This window comes from Typopeltis vanoorti, chromosome 2 (assembly GCF_054136105.1).
Source record: "Typopeltis vanoorti isolate ZY-2024b chromosome 2, IOZ_Tvanoo_1.0, whole genome shotgun sequence".
Taxonomy (NCBI): domain Eukaryota; kingdom Metazoa; phylum Arthropoda; class Arachnida; order Uropygi; family Thelyphonidae; genus Typopeltis; species Typopeltis vanoorti.
Genome location: NC_143550.1, coordinates 161097950 through 161114159, shown reverse-complemented (window position 1 = coordinate 161114159; position 16210 = coordinate 161097950). Strand labels below are relative to the sequence as shown.

Sequence of the window (16210 nt, the reverse complement as noted above, 5' to 3'; positions counted from 1 at the left end):
CTGACTACTGATTTACAACTCAAATAGAAACTAAGTATTGCTTGATATAATGCCCCATTGACATCATATAATTGCAGTGTATTGAATAACTTCTCTCTTGGCACCTTGTCATATGCCTTTTCCAGATCTACAAAACTTCAATACACATCTTTGTTATAATCCCATGATTTCTCAACTATCTGTCGTAAAATGAAAATCTGATCCTGACGGCCTCTATTTGGCCTGAATCCAGCTTTTTCTTCACCAAGCTTTTCTTCCACAATCCTTCTCAACCGTTTCACAAATATACTTGCATGTATCTTACTAGGCACACTCTGTAATGAAATGCCTCTGTAATTCTCACATTCAGTTTTATTTCCCTTTTTATATATGTGTACTATAAGTCCAATCATCTGGAATTCGTCCCTCTGTCCAGGCTTTGTTGAACTATGCAGTGCAGCTACTGTACGACTTTTATACCTCTATACTTGAGCATTTCTGGTTGAATATCATCTAATCCTGCTGCCCTTCCATATTTCAGGCTTTTGATGGCTTTTTCTACTTCAAGTATGGATATGTATTCTTAACTGTATGCCTGTTGATTGTTTTTTACCACTGTGCTATCACTGCTTGTTTCATTTAGCAAGTTTTCGAAGTACTTACTCCATACTTCAAGGATATCTTTTTTTCCTGTTTTCATGTCACTTTTATCATCTCTAATTCCTTTTACAGCACTCTTTCCTCCATTTCTGAGCTTCTTCAATAACCTCCAGTATATCTTCTATCTTCTTGATATTTATTTTCTATGTTCTTGCCAAAATCCTCCCTTGACTTTTGTTTAGCCTGTTTTACACAGTGTTTAGCTTTCTTACATTTGTCTCTGTATTCTCTGAGAGCACAAGCTGACTTATTTGCTAGCAACTTTTAATATGCTTTCTTCTTTTTCTTCACTGCCTCTTAAACTTACTGTGTCCACCATGGAGTTCTGATTTTTCTATAATTGCACACAACCTCACTATATGCCTCTCTGGCTGAATCAAGTGTTTTCTTCGGGCTTGCCACTGAATATCCAAGGTTTGGTTCCTGCTCTCATACTCTTTCATTTTTTCTTGAATAATATTTGTGTATTTTAGTCTAAGTTTACATCTGAGAGCTGCTCAACTTTTATTCTGTTTAAAACTTTTTTACATGTTCTTGTTTACAATATGAAATTCATTTTTCTCTTGCTCAAGACTAAATTGTGATCACTTCCAACTTCAAATCCTCTGTACACTCTGATGTCCTGCACCAGTGTGAAAACATCCCTATCAACAATAACGTAGTCTACTTTTCTTATTCTTTGCCTCTTCTCTCCATGTGAATTTGTTCACATTTTCATGTTGGAATATTGTGTTAGTAATAACTAGTCCATGTCCTGAGCAGATATCCAACAGGTATTTGCCATTATTATTAGCTTTGCTCTTTTCTCCAAATTTTCCCAAAATATTTTTATATGTCTGACAATCATTTCCTACTCTGCTATTTAGATCCCCAACAAGGATCAACTTTTCCTTTTTCATTGTGTCAGTTGCTTTCTCTAAAGCCTCAAAAAAATTCCTCCACTTCTACCTTAGTAAAACCTTCTGTGGGACCACAGGCACAAATAAATCTCATTGTCCAGTTCCCCATTCTCATATTTGTCCACATCATTCTACTTGAGACTGCCTGCCATTCAAGAAGATTAGCCTCATATTTTGTGTTGAATACTATGGCTACTCCTTCTTTTCCTTGATTGTCATTGCCTGATAACATTTTGTATTTATTTATTTCTCAGAAAGATCTCACCAGTTTTTGTCTTTTTTACTTCAGTTACCCCTATTATGTCGATCTGGTACTTATCCAGTTCCTCAGCTAGCTCCATTTTTTTGCCATTCAGGCTTCTTATGTTGATAGTGCCGATCTCGAACTGTGGTCATGTTGAGTTGGGGTTAGTTTTAGGATTTGTTCCAGTAGCTGACTTTTCGCTGTTCGCCCTGGTTCCCTGGCGAAAACAACGGGGGCCTTGTTTAACCAGGCGACGCTCCAGCTGGCATGAAATTCTGTCATGTTGTACCATCATTTTATATTTTAGTTTAAGCCAATAAGAATACAATTTGGTCAGCTTAATCCCAAATTGCAAGACCATCCTCGTCCGTTCAGTCCCTGACAGGGTGCACCTAGAGAAGGTGAGGATTGGACATTAAGTCCTAAGCCCTGGTTGGTTCTCCGCATTCCTGTGAAGGTTATGTGGAGGTCTCTTCTCAGCTAAATAGCTTAAGCACCCCGTTTGTCTTGGTTTCCTGATGAAAACAGTAGGAATCTTGTTTAACTGGGCGAAGTCCCAGCCACAGGAGATTTCCTCATGTTGTATCATCATGTTTGCGTCTGGTTCAAGCCAATATTGAATACAATTTAGTCAGCTAAATCCCAAGTTTCCATCTCATCCTCCTTTGCTTTGTTTATTAGTGGAATGCAGATGAAGGTAAGGATTTGGATGTTAGTGCTGAAGCCATAGTCTCCGTATTCTTAAAGTTATGTGGAGGTTTCCTTCCAGTTATCTACCTTTGACACTCTTAAGGATCAGTAGCTCAAGTTTCGTAAAATATGTCACAGAATTTATGTATATATATATATATATATATTTTTTTTTTTATTTTATTTTATTTTATTTGAATTTCTTTAGATTACTATGAAACAGTAGAAATATTCAGAATATCTCTAGTAGTAGTTTTCAAGTTTTCATGCCACCTTTATCATGTTTAATTTTAAGGAATTAGACATATTTTTGTTATGCATTATTAAGAATTAAAAATCAAAATGAAGTAGCTAATAAAAGTACTGAAATATAAGTTTCGTTCATTTTTAAAGTTAATAATTTTATGGATAATTAATTTTATCAACTTGTTTCCCCTTTTTTTTTAGCATGAACTTGCAATGATACTTTATCCTGTTTTTGTTCATATGTATTTGGAACTGGTATATAATGAACATGAGCAGCAAGGTAGGAATCATAAAACTTTTATTTTTGTATTTGAGTGATAGTATTGATGTATGTTTAACAATGAATTTTTCATTTTAATTATGCTATGACTTAGAGACCTGATAAGCTGCCCATTGTCAAGTATTTCAGTGTTTCCATTAAAATGGAAATTTTAAATTCTGATCAGGTCTTTCTGGCTGATGTAATCTTTCATCCCTGTTTCCTCAAACTATTGATATGCACTATGATGTAGTACATTATTTTATTGATACTTTAATGGACTGTTTTTACAAAGGCACAACAATATAGACAGCAGAATTCTCCAAATCAACAACAACAACGTGTGATGCCATCTTGATATGATTCATCAATTGTATTCTATTTTGTGCAAGATGACTCAGTTTGTGTTACCGAGTTTCCACACCATTTGACATCATCAAACGGTGTGGAAACAGCATTTTTAATTTCCTTTCATTGTTCATTCTACATATATGGCCAAATAGACATAGTTTCCTTTTGATTCTTTTCTGGATCAAGTTTTCTTTTGGTTGTATTCATCATTTCCTCATTGTTCACTTTCTGGATCCAGCTTATTCTCAAGATCTTTCTATAACACTTCCTCTCAAATGCTGATATCCTTCTTTCAGATTATCTCAGGAGTACCCAGTCCTCACAATCATAGAGCATGCTGCTGAAAATACAGGTTTCCACAATAAGCAGTTTAGTGTGTATCTTTATAGCTCAACTCTTCCATAATTTGTCCATGGCGTTCAAGATAGCTGTTGCTCTTGGTATTTTAATTTTTACCTCTTTTTTTTGGGTCCAAGTCATGCATCATGTGGCATCTAAGATATCTGAATTGTTACACATTTTCGAGTTGAAATCCTTTTATGGTAAATTTGTTCAGTAACTCCTGTTGTCCGAATATCATTGTTTTAGTTTTCTCAAAATTTATATTTAGCCTATATGTTCTTCCTTCTGCATGTAGTGTTTGCAGTGTCCATTCCAGCCTTACTACATCTTATTCAATCAGGATGATGTCATCTGCAAAGCAGAGGTAGTTTATTGAAATGCCTCTACCTTCTTCTTTAATCTTATCTAGTGTTCTTCCCAGATGTGTGATGAAGATGATTGGTGATATTGAGTCCCCTTGTCTTGTGCTTTGATTAGTGGCAAACCAATTTCCAGTCACACCTACTATCCTGACTGTTGCTTGTCCACACCAGGATTCCAAGACTGCCAATGTTATATTTTGGTCAAAGGCTTTTTGAAAGTCTACAAAACATCAGTATATTTTTTTATTCTTTCTTTTGAGCTTTCTCTACTATTAGTCTTAGTGTGAATATTTGTTGTACTGTATTTCCATCTTTTGGAAATCCGGCTTGCTCATCAGGAAGATGTGCCTCCATATGACCCTTCAGGCATTCTGTAAGTATTTTCATTAGCACTCTGCCAAGATAACTCATTAATGCAATAATGCTGTAATTGGTGCATTCTAAAGCATTGCCTTTCTTATGAAGTACATCCAAGACTGATTTTTTTCACTCTTCGGGGGCATACCCTGATCTCCATATTTCATTACATAGTTTATGCATTTCTTTTACAACCAATTCTCTTCCATATTTTAGCATCTCTGCCTATTATGTTGTCATTTCCAGGATGCTTGTTCTTGACATGTTTCATAGCCTTGCTCACCTCCTCTTCCAAGATGTCATTTTCAAAGATCTTTGCTGTTGAAGAGATTGCTTTTAGTTCTTTGATTACTTCTGTTGTAGTATTATTTAGTTGATTTTTATATAGTTCACTGCAATATCTTGTCCATCTGTGTATGATTTCAGTCTTGTCCATCAATACTTTATCATCTTCATCTTTGACTGCTATTAATCTTGTTTGCCACTTCCTATTGATATTTCTTATAACTTTATAAACCTCTCTAGTTTTTGTGTTCTCCATAGTACTATTCAATGTCTTTGCATTGGTCCTCCAGCCATTTGGCTTTATGAGATCTTGCTGTTTTTTTCCATACTTCATTGCATTTTTGATGGTATAACTCATCTGATGCATCTGAAATATCTCTCAAGTTTCAGTTCTCTTTTCTCTTGTACCAATTTCAGGGTTTCCTGAGTTATCCATTTCTTGTTGATCTTCTCTCTTTCAGAAATTACTTCTTGTACTGCTTTTTTAGTACTGTAGTCAGTCATTCTGCTCTTGTATTTATATTTTGTTTTTCACTTATGGTCTTAAGTTTAGTTCGCACATGTCCTGATATGCTGTTCTTAACCTGTCTTCATTTAGTCTTGAGATATCTCTAGCTTTTTGGAACTTTCCTTTGTGTACTTCTGTTTCAGTTTTAGTCTTATATTTGCAATCACTAAGCTGTGGTTTGAATCAATATCAGTTCCTTGGAATGACCTGCACTGTTGAACTGATGTTTTCCATTTCTGGTATATTAATATTAGGTCGATCATATTCCTATGCCTGCCATTGAAGGAGCACCATGTCCATTTATGACATTCTTTTTGTTGGAATTTGGTATTTGCATATCATCAGGTCGTTATCAGTGGCAAATTCCACCTGCATCTCTCCATGTTTATTTCATTCTCCATATCCAAATTTTCCCATAGCATTTTCCTATCCTGTGTTATTTCTGCCAATGTTTGCATTCCAGTCTCCTCCAATGATGAGTATATCGTGTTTTGGCCTCATCAATTTCAAGTTGTAGATATCTGTAAAATCTCTCAATGTCTTCATCTGCACTCTCTGCAGTGGGCATATATACTTGAATGGCCATGATATCAAATGGTTGGACACTGAATCTTGTAACCATTATCCTTTCACTAACTGGTTTGTATCCTATCATTGCCTGACAGGCCTTGTTTCTTAGCAGGAAACCTACACCTGCTTCATGCTTACTTTCATTTCCCTGACCAGAGAACTCTTCCACCATTTGTTTCTTCTGACATTGTCAATCTCATTTTTGATATACCCAATATGTTGCATCTGTATTTTTTCATTTCTTCTTGAAGCAATTGCAATTTTCCAGTTGCCCATAGTGTGCAGACATTCCATGTACCTGTTGATATTCCATCCCTTACAGGTTTAGTTTGATTTCTTTGTTTTTGTTTTCAGTAGCTGATTTTTTGATCCAACCCTGATTGCTCAATTGGGGATGTGGACCTTGTTTGATCAGGCAGCGTCCAAGCCAGCATGAGTCTTTTCTCTTGTTCTTTGGCATCAGATTTCTTCAAATATCAATATATTTTTCCATGTTTATTTTTATGGGCACTGTGGTAATGGTTCTAGTACAGACCTTACATCATAACTCCATTACCACCATACTTGAAGATAAACTGGTAAATAATATTTGCTTGGTAGCTGCTGGATTCAAACACTTCCATTTCATTTGAAGATGGAAGTCTCCAAACAGTCCAACAGTCTACTATCTAATCAAAATGAGCTATGTACCACACGTGAATCCTGAGCATTGTTTGAAGTGATGTTGAGTTGTGGCAGTAGCTTTTCTGTGTCATCTGAAGCTGTGAAGTTCATTATATGATGTCCTGGCACAAACCCCTACAACTATGGACATCTTAAAAATTTATTTTTTTTATACAATGAAACCTGTGGTGAATTCATCACTAAAAAAAAAACACGTACTAACCACAGTCATAAGTTTTAATACGGAAATATTTACGTATTAAAACTTATCACTGTGGTTAGTACGTGTGTTTTTTAGTGATCTTGAAAATTAGAACATCCACTGCATGACTAAAGGACTGTATAACTCTTTTCAAAACTTATTCCTTTTGTCAGTTTGTGGTCTGTGTGTTTCTTAGGTTTATTACATTTCTATCTCTTAAGGACATTAAACACAATTAATCTTACATTCTTTTGATGATAATTGTACCTAAAAGGTTGCAAACCTATAGAACATTACTCATAATTAAGTTTAATGGAAAGAAAACAGCACAAAAAAATAATTAAACACAGGTTTAATAGTTATAATATTTTGCCTGAGTTGCAGAGACAACTTGTGGGTTACAATATAAAAATTGTAATCTCACACACACACACAAAAGTGAAAGATGTTAGAATAGAAGCCTGAAGTTCTAAGAGGGATACCTTCTAGCTTTTGCTTTTGGGCAAGAGGTTTAAGAATTAGTGTTTCACAAATCTTGGGAAGTTTACCACAGCCATGCCTATTTCGATTAGGTTGGTTTTTTAAATCAGTTGCTGATTCCAGAACTCAAGTTTTTATTTGCTGTGGTGAAGCATTGTAGTTTTTTGCATTTGATTCTATGCAAGGTATACAAGCCATGATCAACTAGATCTGACTGACCATTGTTGTGGTGGCAGATGTATATCTTGTGTTCTTCAAGGTTGGCAGATCTTTGAGTTGGTCTATAATATGATAAGTTGCATGAACAAGAATCTTGTACATCCGGAACAAAGAGAAGGGAGTTGATCCTTAGGAAAGTGAATAAGGGCAGCCAGCTTCATATGAGGTTTGAAATCAATGCAGCAATTATATTTCCTTAAAGTTCTGGCTGTTTTTTTTTTTTTTTTTTTTTTTTTAATCTGAGGTAGTAGAAGGAACAACTATTTTGGTAATTTTTTTTTTAGCATTTTAACCATTGGACAGGAAGGTACAGTGAATAAAGAGAGTTCAGCTGTGACGGAAGCTTTATTTTTATTTTATTTTTTTAAATAATGAAACCTGTGGTGCAATCATAATTAAAAGAAACACACGTATTAACCACAGTGAAAATTATTTAATTGTAAATATTTCATCCTAAGTATCTTAGGGCATCATCAGTACAGTAGTTTTAAACAATAATAGGAATAACATACAGTTAGGGTGCATGATTACAATAGAATCTCATTAAATGTGCATAACATGCTACAGAAGTAAAAAAAAAAAAAAAAATAAAATAAAAAATATTTAACACAATTTTGGATGACAATTTCCCATACTTTAGGAATAGTAAGAACGTCGTTGCGGTTTAAGTTTGGTTTGTGTAGTAGGGCTTTAGAACTTTCTTTGTATAAACGTTCATGTTTATATAAAGATCTATGTAAAAGTTTAGACTTTTCCCAATGGATCCTATGGTTTGGATTTTCAATTCCGTGTTGAGAGAGGCCAGATTTCTGCGGTTTAAAAAGATGAATGTGGTCTTGATGTTCCGAGATGCGTTTCTGAACAGACCTGCTTGTCTGTCCAAAGTAAGATAATTTGCATGAGCATGGAATCTCATAAACGCCAGGCAACAACAAAGGTGAGAGTTTGTCCTTAGGAGAAGGTAACAAGTTGTAAATTTGTTTGATAGGTTTGTAAGTAGTGGCAAAATTGTATTTTTTCCTAATTTTAGAAAGACGTTCTGAGATGCCTTTAACGTATGGTATGGGAATCCTGTGGACTTCTTCCTATCTGGTTTGATGTGCGGAGAAGTGACTGATAATTTTTTGAGTTGTTTTAGGATTATATCCATTTAGGATGGCTGTATTTTTGATTACTTCTAATTTCTGTTTTAAAGATTCTTTAGAGGAGCACAATTTGTGTGCTCTGGAAACTAGTGATTTAATAATGCCAGATTTCTGAGATGGATGATGAGCAGAAGAATTGTGAATGTAGCAACCTGAGAAGTTTGGCTTGTGAAAGACAAACGTGGCGATGGAACCGTCTTCTTTTCTATGGATGTGTAAATCCAAAAAGGAGATACCCTGTGGAGATTCTTTTTCTAACGTAAAGTTGATACGATGATGAAGGAGGTTAATTTTATCTAGAAACAGTTGTAATTCATGTTCAGGATGTTGCCTGGCGTTTGTGAGATTCCATGCTCATGCAAATTATCTTACTTTGGACAGACAGGCAGGTCTGTTCAGAAATGCATCTCGGAACATCAAGACCACATTCGTCTTTTTAAACCGCAGAAATCTGGCCTCTCTCAACACGGAATTGAAAATCCAAACCATAGGATCCATTGGGAAAAGTCTAAACTTTTACATAGATCTTTATATAAACATGAACGTTTATACAAAGAAAGTTCTGAAGCCCTACTACACAGACCAAACTCAAACCGCAATGGCGTTCTTACTATTCCTAAAGTATGGGAAATTGTCATACAAAATTGTGTTAAATATTTTATTTTTATTTTTATTTTTTTTACTTCTGTAGCACGTTATGCACGTTTAATGAGATTCTATTGTAATCATGCGCCCTAACTGTATGTTATTCCTATTATTGTTTAAAACTACTGTACTGATGATGTCCTAAGATACTTAGGATGAAATATTTACAATTAAATAATTTTCAGTGTGGTTAATACATGTGTTTCTTTTAGTTATTTGTTCCGAGGTTGGAGGCTCTGTTTAATAAGGGTTTTAGCAATACCAAGTTTATTTATTTGGGGGGGGGGATGATGGGAAAGTTTGTTTATATGTATCTGCTCCGTGTGAGTGGATTTTCTGTAAACTGAGAAAGAAAGAGTGCCTCTCCTCACTTGTATAAGGATTCTTGTTCATACAACATTCATATTATTGGATCAGCTAGGATATCAGCTTTAAATACATCTGCCACTGCAACTAGCTGACCATGCCTAGGATAGATTGCACAGAGTCAAATGAAAAAAACAATAACAAATTACTATACTTCACTGCAGCAAATACAAACTTGAAAAACTTTTTTTTGGAATTGGCAGAAGATTTAATAAACTAACCTAATCTGAATAAATTTGGTTGTGTTAAATTTCCAAGAGTTGGGAAAATAATGCCAGTAGCTAGCCTTGGCTGAGGCAGGGTATCCTGCCCTAGCAACCATCCCTAGCTACTGGCACTCATAGAGGGCATCCCTATTACGACATTAGGCCTCTGCTCTAATGTTTTCCACTTACTATGTGTGTTTTTGTCTGTTATTAAAATTTTTATATTGTATACCAGAAGATTAGCAGGAGACTTAAATGCAAGAATTGGAAACACGAAAATTAATAATAATATAGGAATACATGGAGAACACACTCTAAACAGAAATGGTAAAAAAATCGATTGACTTTGTAGTTTATAATAACCTAAAAATAATGAATTCCTTCTATAAACATAAAGACATACATAAATATACTTGGGCAGCAAGAGGATGGAAATCAATATTAGATTACTTCATATTAAATGAAAAGACATCAAAATTTTCACTAGATGTTAGAGTTCACAGAGGATATGAAATAAGCAGTGACCACTTCCTTGTTAAAATAAAATTAAGATTACCACCTAAATGGCTACAAGTAACAAGAACAGAAAGAAAAATTGAAACATTTGTTTATAAAACTAGACTATTGAATGACACAAATGTCCAATGGCTATATGAACAAAGAATTAACCAGTATCTAGATAAAATAAAACAAAATGAAGAAATAGAAATAGAATGGCTTAATATAAAAACGATACTAAATGCAGCAGTAAATGAAAGCTTAGGAAAGACCAAAAAATTCAATAAAAGAAAAAAACTGAAGATCTGGGACGATACAATCAAAGAAATAATCAAAAAGAAAAAAGAAGCCTATCACAAATGGTTAAGCAGTAAAAGATTAGAAGATGAAATAGAATATAAAAGAATAAGAGCCATAGCTAAAAGAGAAGTCACAAAAAGACATAAAGAATCATGGAATAAATTTGTTTCTAATTTAGAACATGATTTATATAAAATAAGACCCAATGTATATAAGATTTTGAAACACCTAAATGCAGATACCAAAGAAAACATAAAATTAAACACTGAATTAAAATTAGAAGAATTTCTAAATTACTACACAGAACTGTGGACAGACAAATATTTTAAAAAAGACAACTGGCAAACATTTAACGAAAATGAAAAGGAAATAACTGAAGAAGAATTAGAAATCAGCCTGAAAGAAACAAGAAACGGAAAATCACCTGGAGAAGATAAGCTAAGTTCAGAACTATATAAATACACAGGAACAAGATTCAAAGAAAGACTCTTATTATTTTTAAATAAAATTTACTCAACTGGTATCCCCCCAATAGAATGGAAAAAAGCAATTGTGATTCCTATCTTTAAGAAAGGTAATAGAGATGACCCTAAAAACTATAGAAGTATCAGTATACTAAATTCCTGTTACAAAATATATAGCAGAATCTTAAATAACAAACTAATTAAATATTCCGAAAACTTTATTCTAGAGGTACAGAATGGATTTAGAAAAGGACGATCGTGTATAGACCCAGCCTTTTGCCTAAAATTAATAATAGAGAAAAGAAGAGAATATAATTTAGAAACACATATTGCATTTATTGACTTTGAAAAAGCATCTCACAAAGTTAAAAGAAACATATTATTTAACATATTAAAAGAAAGACAAATACCAAACAATATCCTAAAAGCTATCACAAGTATATATGAAAATAATTAAATACAAATAAGATTAAATCACGAGCTATCATATACAAGAGAGATAAACCAAGGGGTCTGACAGGGATGTCCCCTCTCAGCAACTCTTTTTAATATATACTTAAATGAAATAATAATAAAATGGAATAAAAATTTACATCAAGGAATTAAACTTTCACCTACAGTTAACTTAAACACTCCTCTTTGCAGACAACCAAATAATAATTACAAATTCTGAAGATAACTTACAGAATAACAGTTAGTTATGTGCTACTGTTGAAACAGCAGGCATAAACTTGTATTAAGGCTCTGGTTTTAACTCAATTAGATTTAATGAAATGGTACAAATAAATCATTAAACACAGGTTTAATAGTTCCAATAATTTGTCTTTCTCACAAAAACTATGGCCTTTAAAGGACAAGATCCAGCAAGAACTAAAATAGTAATAGATAACAAGATCTTAGAACAGGTGAATTCATTTAACTACCTAGGATGTATGATCACATATGAAAATGAAAAAGATATAAAAGTAAAAATTGCAAAATATTTAAAAATAACAGGTGTAATTAACTCTATATTTAAACCAAACCTAGTTCAAAAACAAACTAGGCTAAAAGTATACAATACATTAGCCTTACCGGTCTTAATGTATGGAAGCAAAATCTGGACAATAAGACAAACAAAGATTAATAACAGCAGAAATGAAGTTTATGAGAAAAACTGCAAAGTATACCCTATTTGATCACAAAAGAAATAAAGATATTATGAAAGAATTAAACCAAGAACCAGTAATATAAAAAATTAAAAAATATAAACATAAATGGATGGAACACGTTCAAAGAATGAAAACAGAAAGATTACCAAAACAAGCCTTAAAGTACAAGCCATTAGGAAAAAGAAAACCAGGACGTCCTCTTAAACAATTCAACGATGACTTCTAAGGCCGGAACAGGCCATGCTAGGCCTAAATCCTTGATACGTATGATGATGATACCAGAAGATGTCTTTGCGAGAAAGACAAATTATTGGAACTATTAAACCTGTGTTTAATGATTTATTTGTACAATTGAGTTAAAACCAGAGCCTTAATACAAGTTTATGCCTGCTGTTTCAACAGTAGCACATAACTACTGTTAGTGGGCTAAGGATGAGATAATCTGGAAACTACTCTAGAGATCAAATTTTTTTTTCCAGGCTGCTTCATATATTCAGTAAGTAGGGTGGTATTCAGACATAAAGCAGATAAAATTACTTACCACCTGGTTGCTCAAATTATGCCTGTAGTCATTTCAGTAATGAATTGATAACTAATGTGACAGTAAGTTGTTTAATCCATACTGTTCCCATTATTGCACATAACTCTAGTTATCTAACATGTATATACTCTCGCCCATTTACTTTGAGCTATTTGGTTTGTCACTGGTATACAGCATTTGGAAAAATGGAGGTGTCTGTATACTTTCTACAACATTGTGTTTGTTTTTCATATGTTAGAGATAGTTTATATCAAAGGATTCAAAATGAGATGCGTTTTTTAACATACTTGTGAAAACAAGGAAATCATCATCAAATTCCTGACATGTATCCTCAAGGGGTGTACAGGATATGATAGTACCACATCAATAATTTACATCACTACTAACTTCCAATCTATAATTTTCCTCCAAATCAGTCTGTTACTTGTCAAGACTACAACATTATCAGATCTTATATTTATCTCTTCTAAGGCATTTTTTACTGTATCAAATCACCTATCTCTTGGTTTTCCACTGGGTCTCTCTTCCTGCCAACCTGGCAGAGAACACTTGTTTAGCTAATCTTTCCTCGCCCATTCTGTTTAAGATACCATCTGAGATTAGCTATGTTAACGCATTCCTGGATGCTGACAATGTCAAGTTCTTTCCTAATATCCTCGTTTTTAATATGATATTGCCATTGATGCCATCTGTTCATGCCTATAATCTTTTTCAGGACTCTCATATCTGTGGTCTCTAGTCTTTGGTCAAGTGTTTTACTTCTGACCCAGCTCTCAGATCCATAAGTTAAAACTGGTTTGAACACTGTCTTGTAAACAGCTAATTTAGTGTTCCGACTAATTTCTCTCTTATTCCATATGAATTTATTCAACTGACTTCTTACAATACCAGCTTTGTTGATTCTGTTGTCTATTTTCATATTTAATTTACCATCTTCACTAAAAATCGTGCCTAAGTAGCTGAAATGTTCCACAACACAGTTGACATTTTCAACAATTCTACCTATTTTCATTGTCTTTGTCTTTTTAATGCTGACCTTCTAACCATATCTATTACAACAGTTATTCAATTTAGTCAGAGAATCTTCTAAACTTGTAGTGGATTTTTTTAGAAGTATAACATCGTCCGCATAAAGCAAAGAGCTGACATTAACATCTCCAATTCTGATATCATGTTTAATACCACTTTCCTTCATAATGTTATCCATATACATAACGAATAACACAGGGGATAAAGTACATCCTTGTCTCACACAAGATTTAACATTAAACCATCTTCCTGTACTTCCTTCAATTATAACTGCTGATTTACAACTCAAATAAAGACTAAGTACTGCTTGATATAATGCCTCATTGACAGCATATAACCGTAGCGTATTGAATAGCTTCTCTTTTGGCACCTTGTCATATGCCTTTTCCAGATCGACAAAACTTAAATACAGATCTTTGTTATATTCCCATGCTTTCTAAACTGTTTGTCGTAAAGTGAAGATCTGATCCTGACAGCCTCTATTTGGCCTGAATCCAGCTTGTTCTTCACGAAGCTTTTCTTCCACAATTCTTCTCAACCGTTTCTCAAGTATACTTACATAGATCTTGCCAGGAACACTCAGTAGGGAAACACTCTGTAATTCTCACATTCAGTTTTATTTCCCTTTTTATATATGAGTACTATTAGAGCTCTACTCCAATCATCAGGAATTCATCTCTCTGTCCCGGCTTTCTGAACTATGCAGTGCAACCACTGTATGACTCTTATACCACCATACTTCAGCATTTCTATTCGAATATCATCTACTCCTGCTGCATTTCCACATTTAATCCTTTGATGGCTTTTTCTACTTCAAGTATGGATATGTATTCCTGACTGCATGCCTGGCCACTGTGCTATCGCTGCTTGTTTCATTTAGCAATTTTTCGAAGTAATTACTCCATACTTCAAGGATATCTTTTTCTCCAATTTTTCATGTCACCTTTATCATCTCTAACTCCTTTTACAGCACTCGTTCCTCCATTTCTAAGCTGTTGTTCTATTGTTGACATCACTGTCAACAATAACATAGTCAATGACACTTTTCTTATTTCTTGCCTCTTCTCTCCATGTGAATTTGTGCACATTTTTATGTTGGAACATGTTGTTAGTAATAGCCAGTCCATGTCTTGAGCAGAAATCCAACAGGTATTTGCTATTGTTATTATTAGCTTTGTGCTTTTCTCCAAATTTTCCCAAAATATTTTTGTATATATCACAATCATTTCCTACTCTGCTATTTAGATCCCCAACAAGTACCAGCTTTTTCTTTTTTATTGTGTCAGTAGCTTTTTCTAAAGCATCAAAAAATTCCTCCACTTTTACCTTAGTAGAGCCTTCTGTGGGACCATTGGCACAAATAAGTCTCATTGTCCAATTCCCCATTCTTATATTAGCCGATATCACTCTACTTGAGATTGCCTGCCATTCATAAAGATTAACCTCGTATTTTGTGTTGAATACCATGGCTACTTCTTCCTTTCCTTGATTGTCATTTCCTGAATTAACATTTTGTATTTATTGCTCAGAAAGATCTCACCATTTTTTTGTCTTTTTTGTTTCAGTCACCCCTATGATGTTGATCTGGTACTTATCTAATTCCTCAGCTAGCTCCATTTCTTTGCCATTCAGGCTTCTTATGTTGATAGTAGCGATCTTTAACTCTGGTGATGTTGAGTTGGGGGTGTGCTTTCAGATTTATTCCAGTAGCTGACTTTACGCTGTTTGCCCTGTTTCCCTGGCAAAAACAACGGGAGGCCTTGTTTAACCAGGCGACGCCCCATCCGCATGAAATTTTGTCAAGTTGTACCATCATTTTGTATACTGGTTTAAGCCAATAAGAATACAATTTGGTTGGCTAAATCCCAAATTTCCAGCACATCCTTGTTCATTCAGTATCCAGGTAGATACCCAACAGTGTGCACCACGAGAAGGTGAGGACTGGATATTTGGTCAGAAGCCCTGGTCGGTTCTCCGCATTCCTTTAAAAGCTATTTGGAGGTCTCCTGTCCGTTATACAGCTTTGATCCCTAACTACAAGGAAATCTATTATTCATAAATTAGTAATGCAAGGAGTAAATGCTATTTTCACTTTTTGTGTTAATTGATATTCAGTATGCTAATACAGTTTGATACATCATATGGATAGAGTACACTTAAGAATTGGAAAGTACCTAAAAGTTATAAATGTAATATGTAATTAATGAGTTGAAACTCTGGATGCTATTCATGATTTTTAAAAATTTTTTTTTTTAATTAATAATTCTTCATGCATGAAAAATTTTTTTTTTTTTTTTTTTGGTCTGAAATAGAGATGAAAGGTAGTTCATCCTTAGGAGAGCAAATAAGAGCAGCCAACTTCATATAAGGTTTGAAATCAGTACAGAGGTTATTTCTCTGTTATCATGAATTTTATATTGTATCCTAGAAGATGTCTTTGTGTGATGAAATCATTAAACCTGTGTTTAATGATTTCTTTGTACTATTTCATTAAACCTAATTATGAGTTTAATCCAGAGCCAGGGGTGCTTAAGGGTCAACGCTGTATA

The 16210-nt window shown here is 34.0% G+C and overlaps 1 protein-coding gene across 1 annotated transcript in view; it reads left to right on the top strand.

The window, feature by feature from the left end:
* The window catches only part of Taf5 (TATA-box binding protein associated factor 5), a 281049-nt gene that overhangs the window by 29830 nt on the left and 235009 nt on the right, over positions 1-16210 (top strand). Inside the window, exon 4 of the mRNA XM_090409115.1 lies at positions 2920-2998. Coding sequence (XP_090265241.1) covers positions 2920-2998 — 79 coding nt within the window. The remainder of the gene's footprint in view (positions 1-2919; positions 2999-16210) is intronic.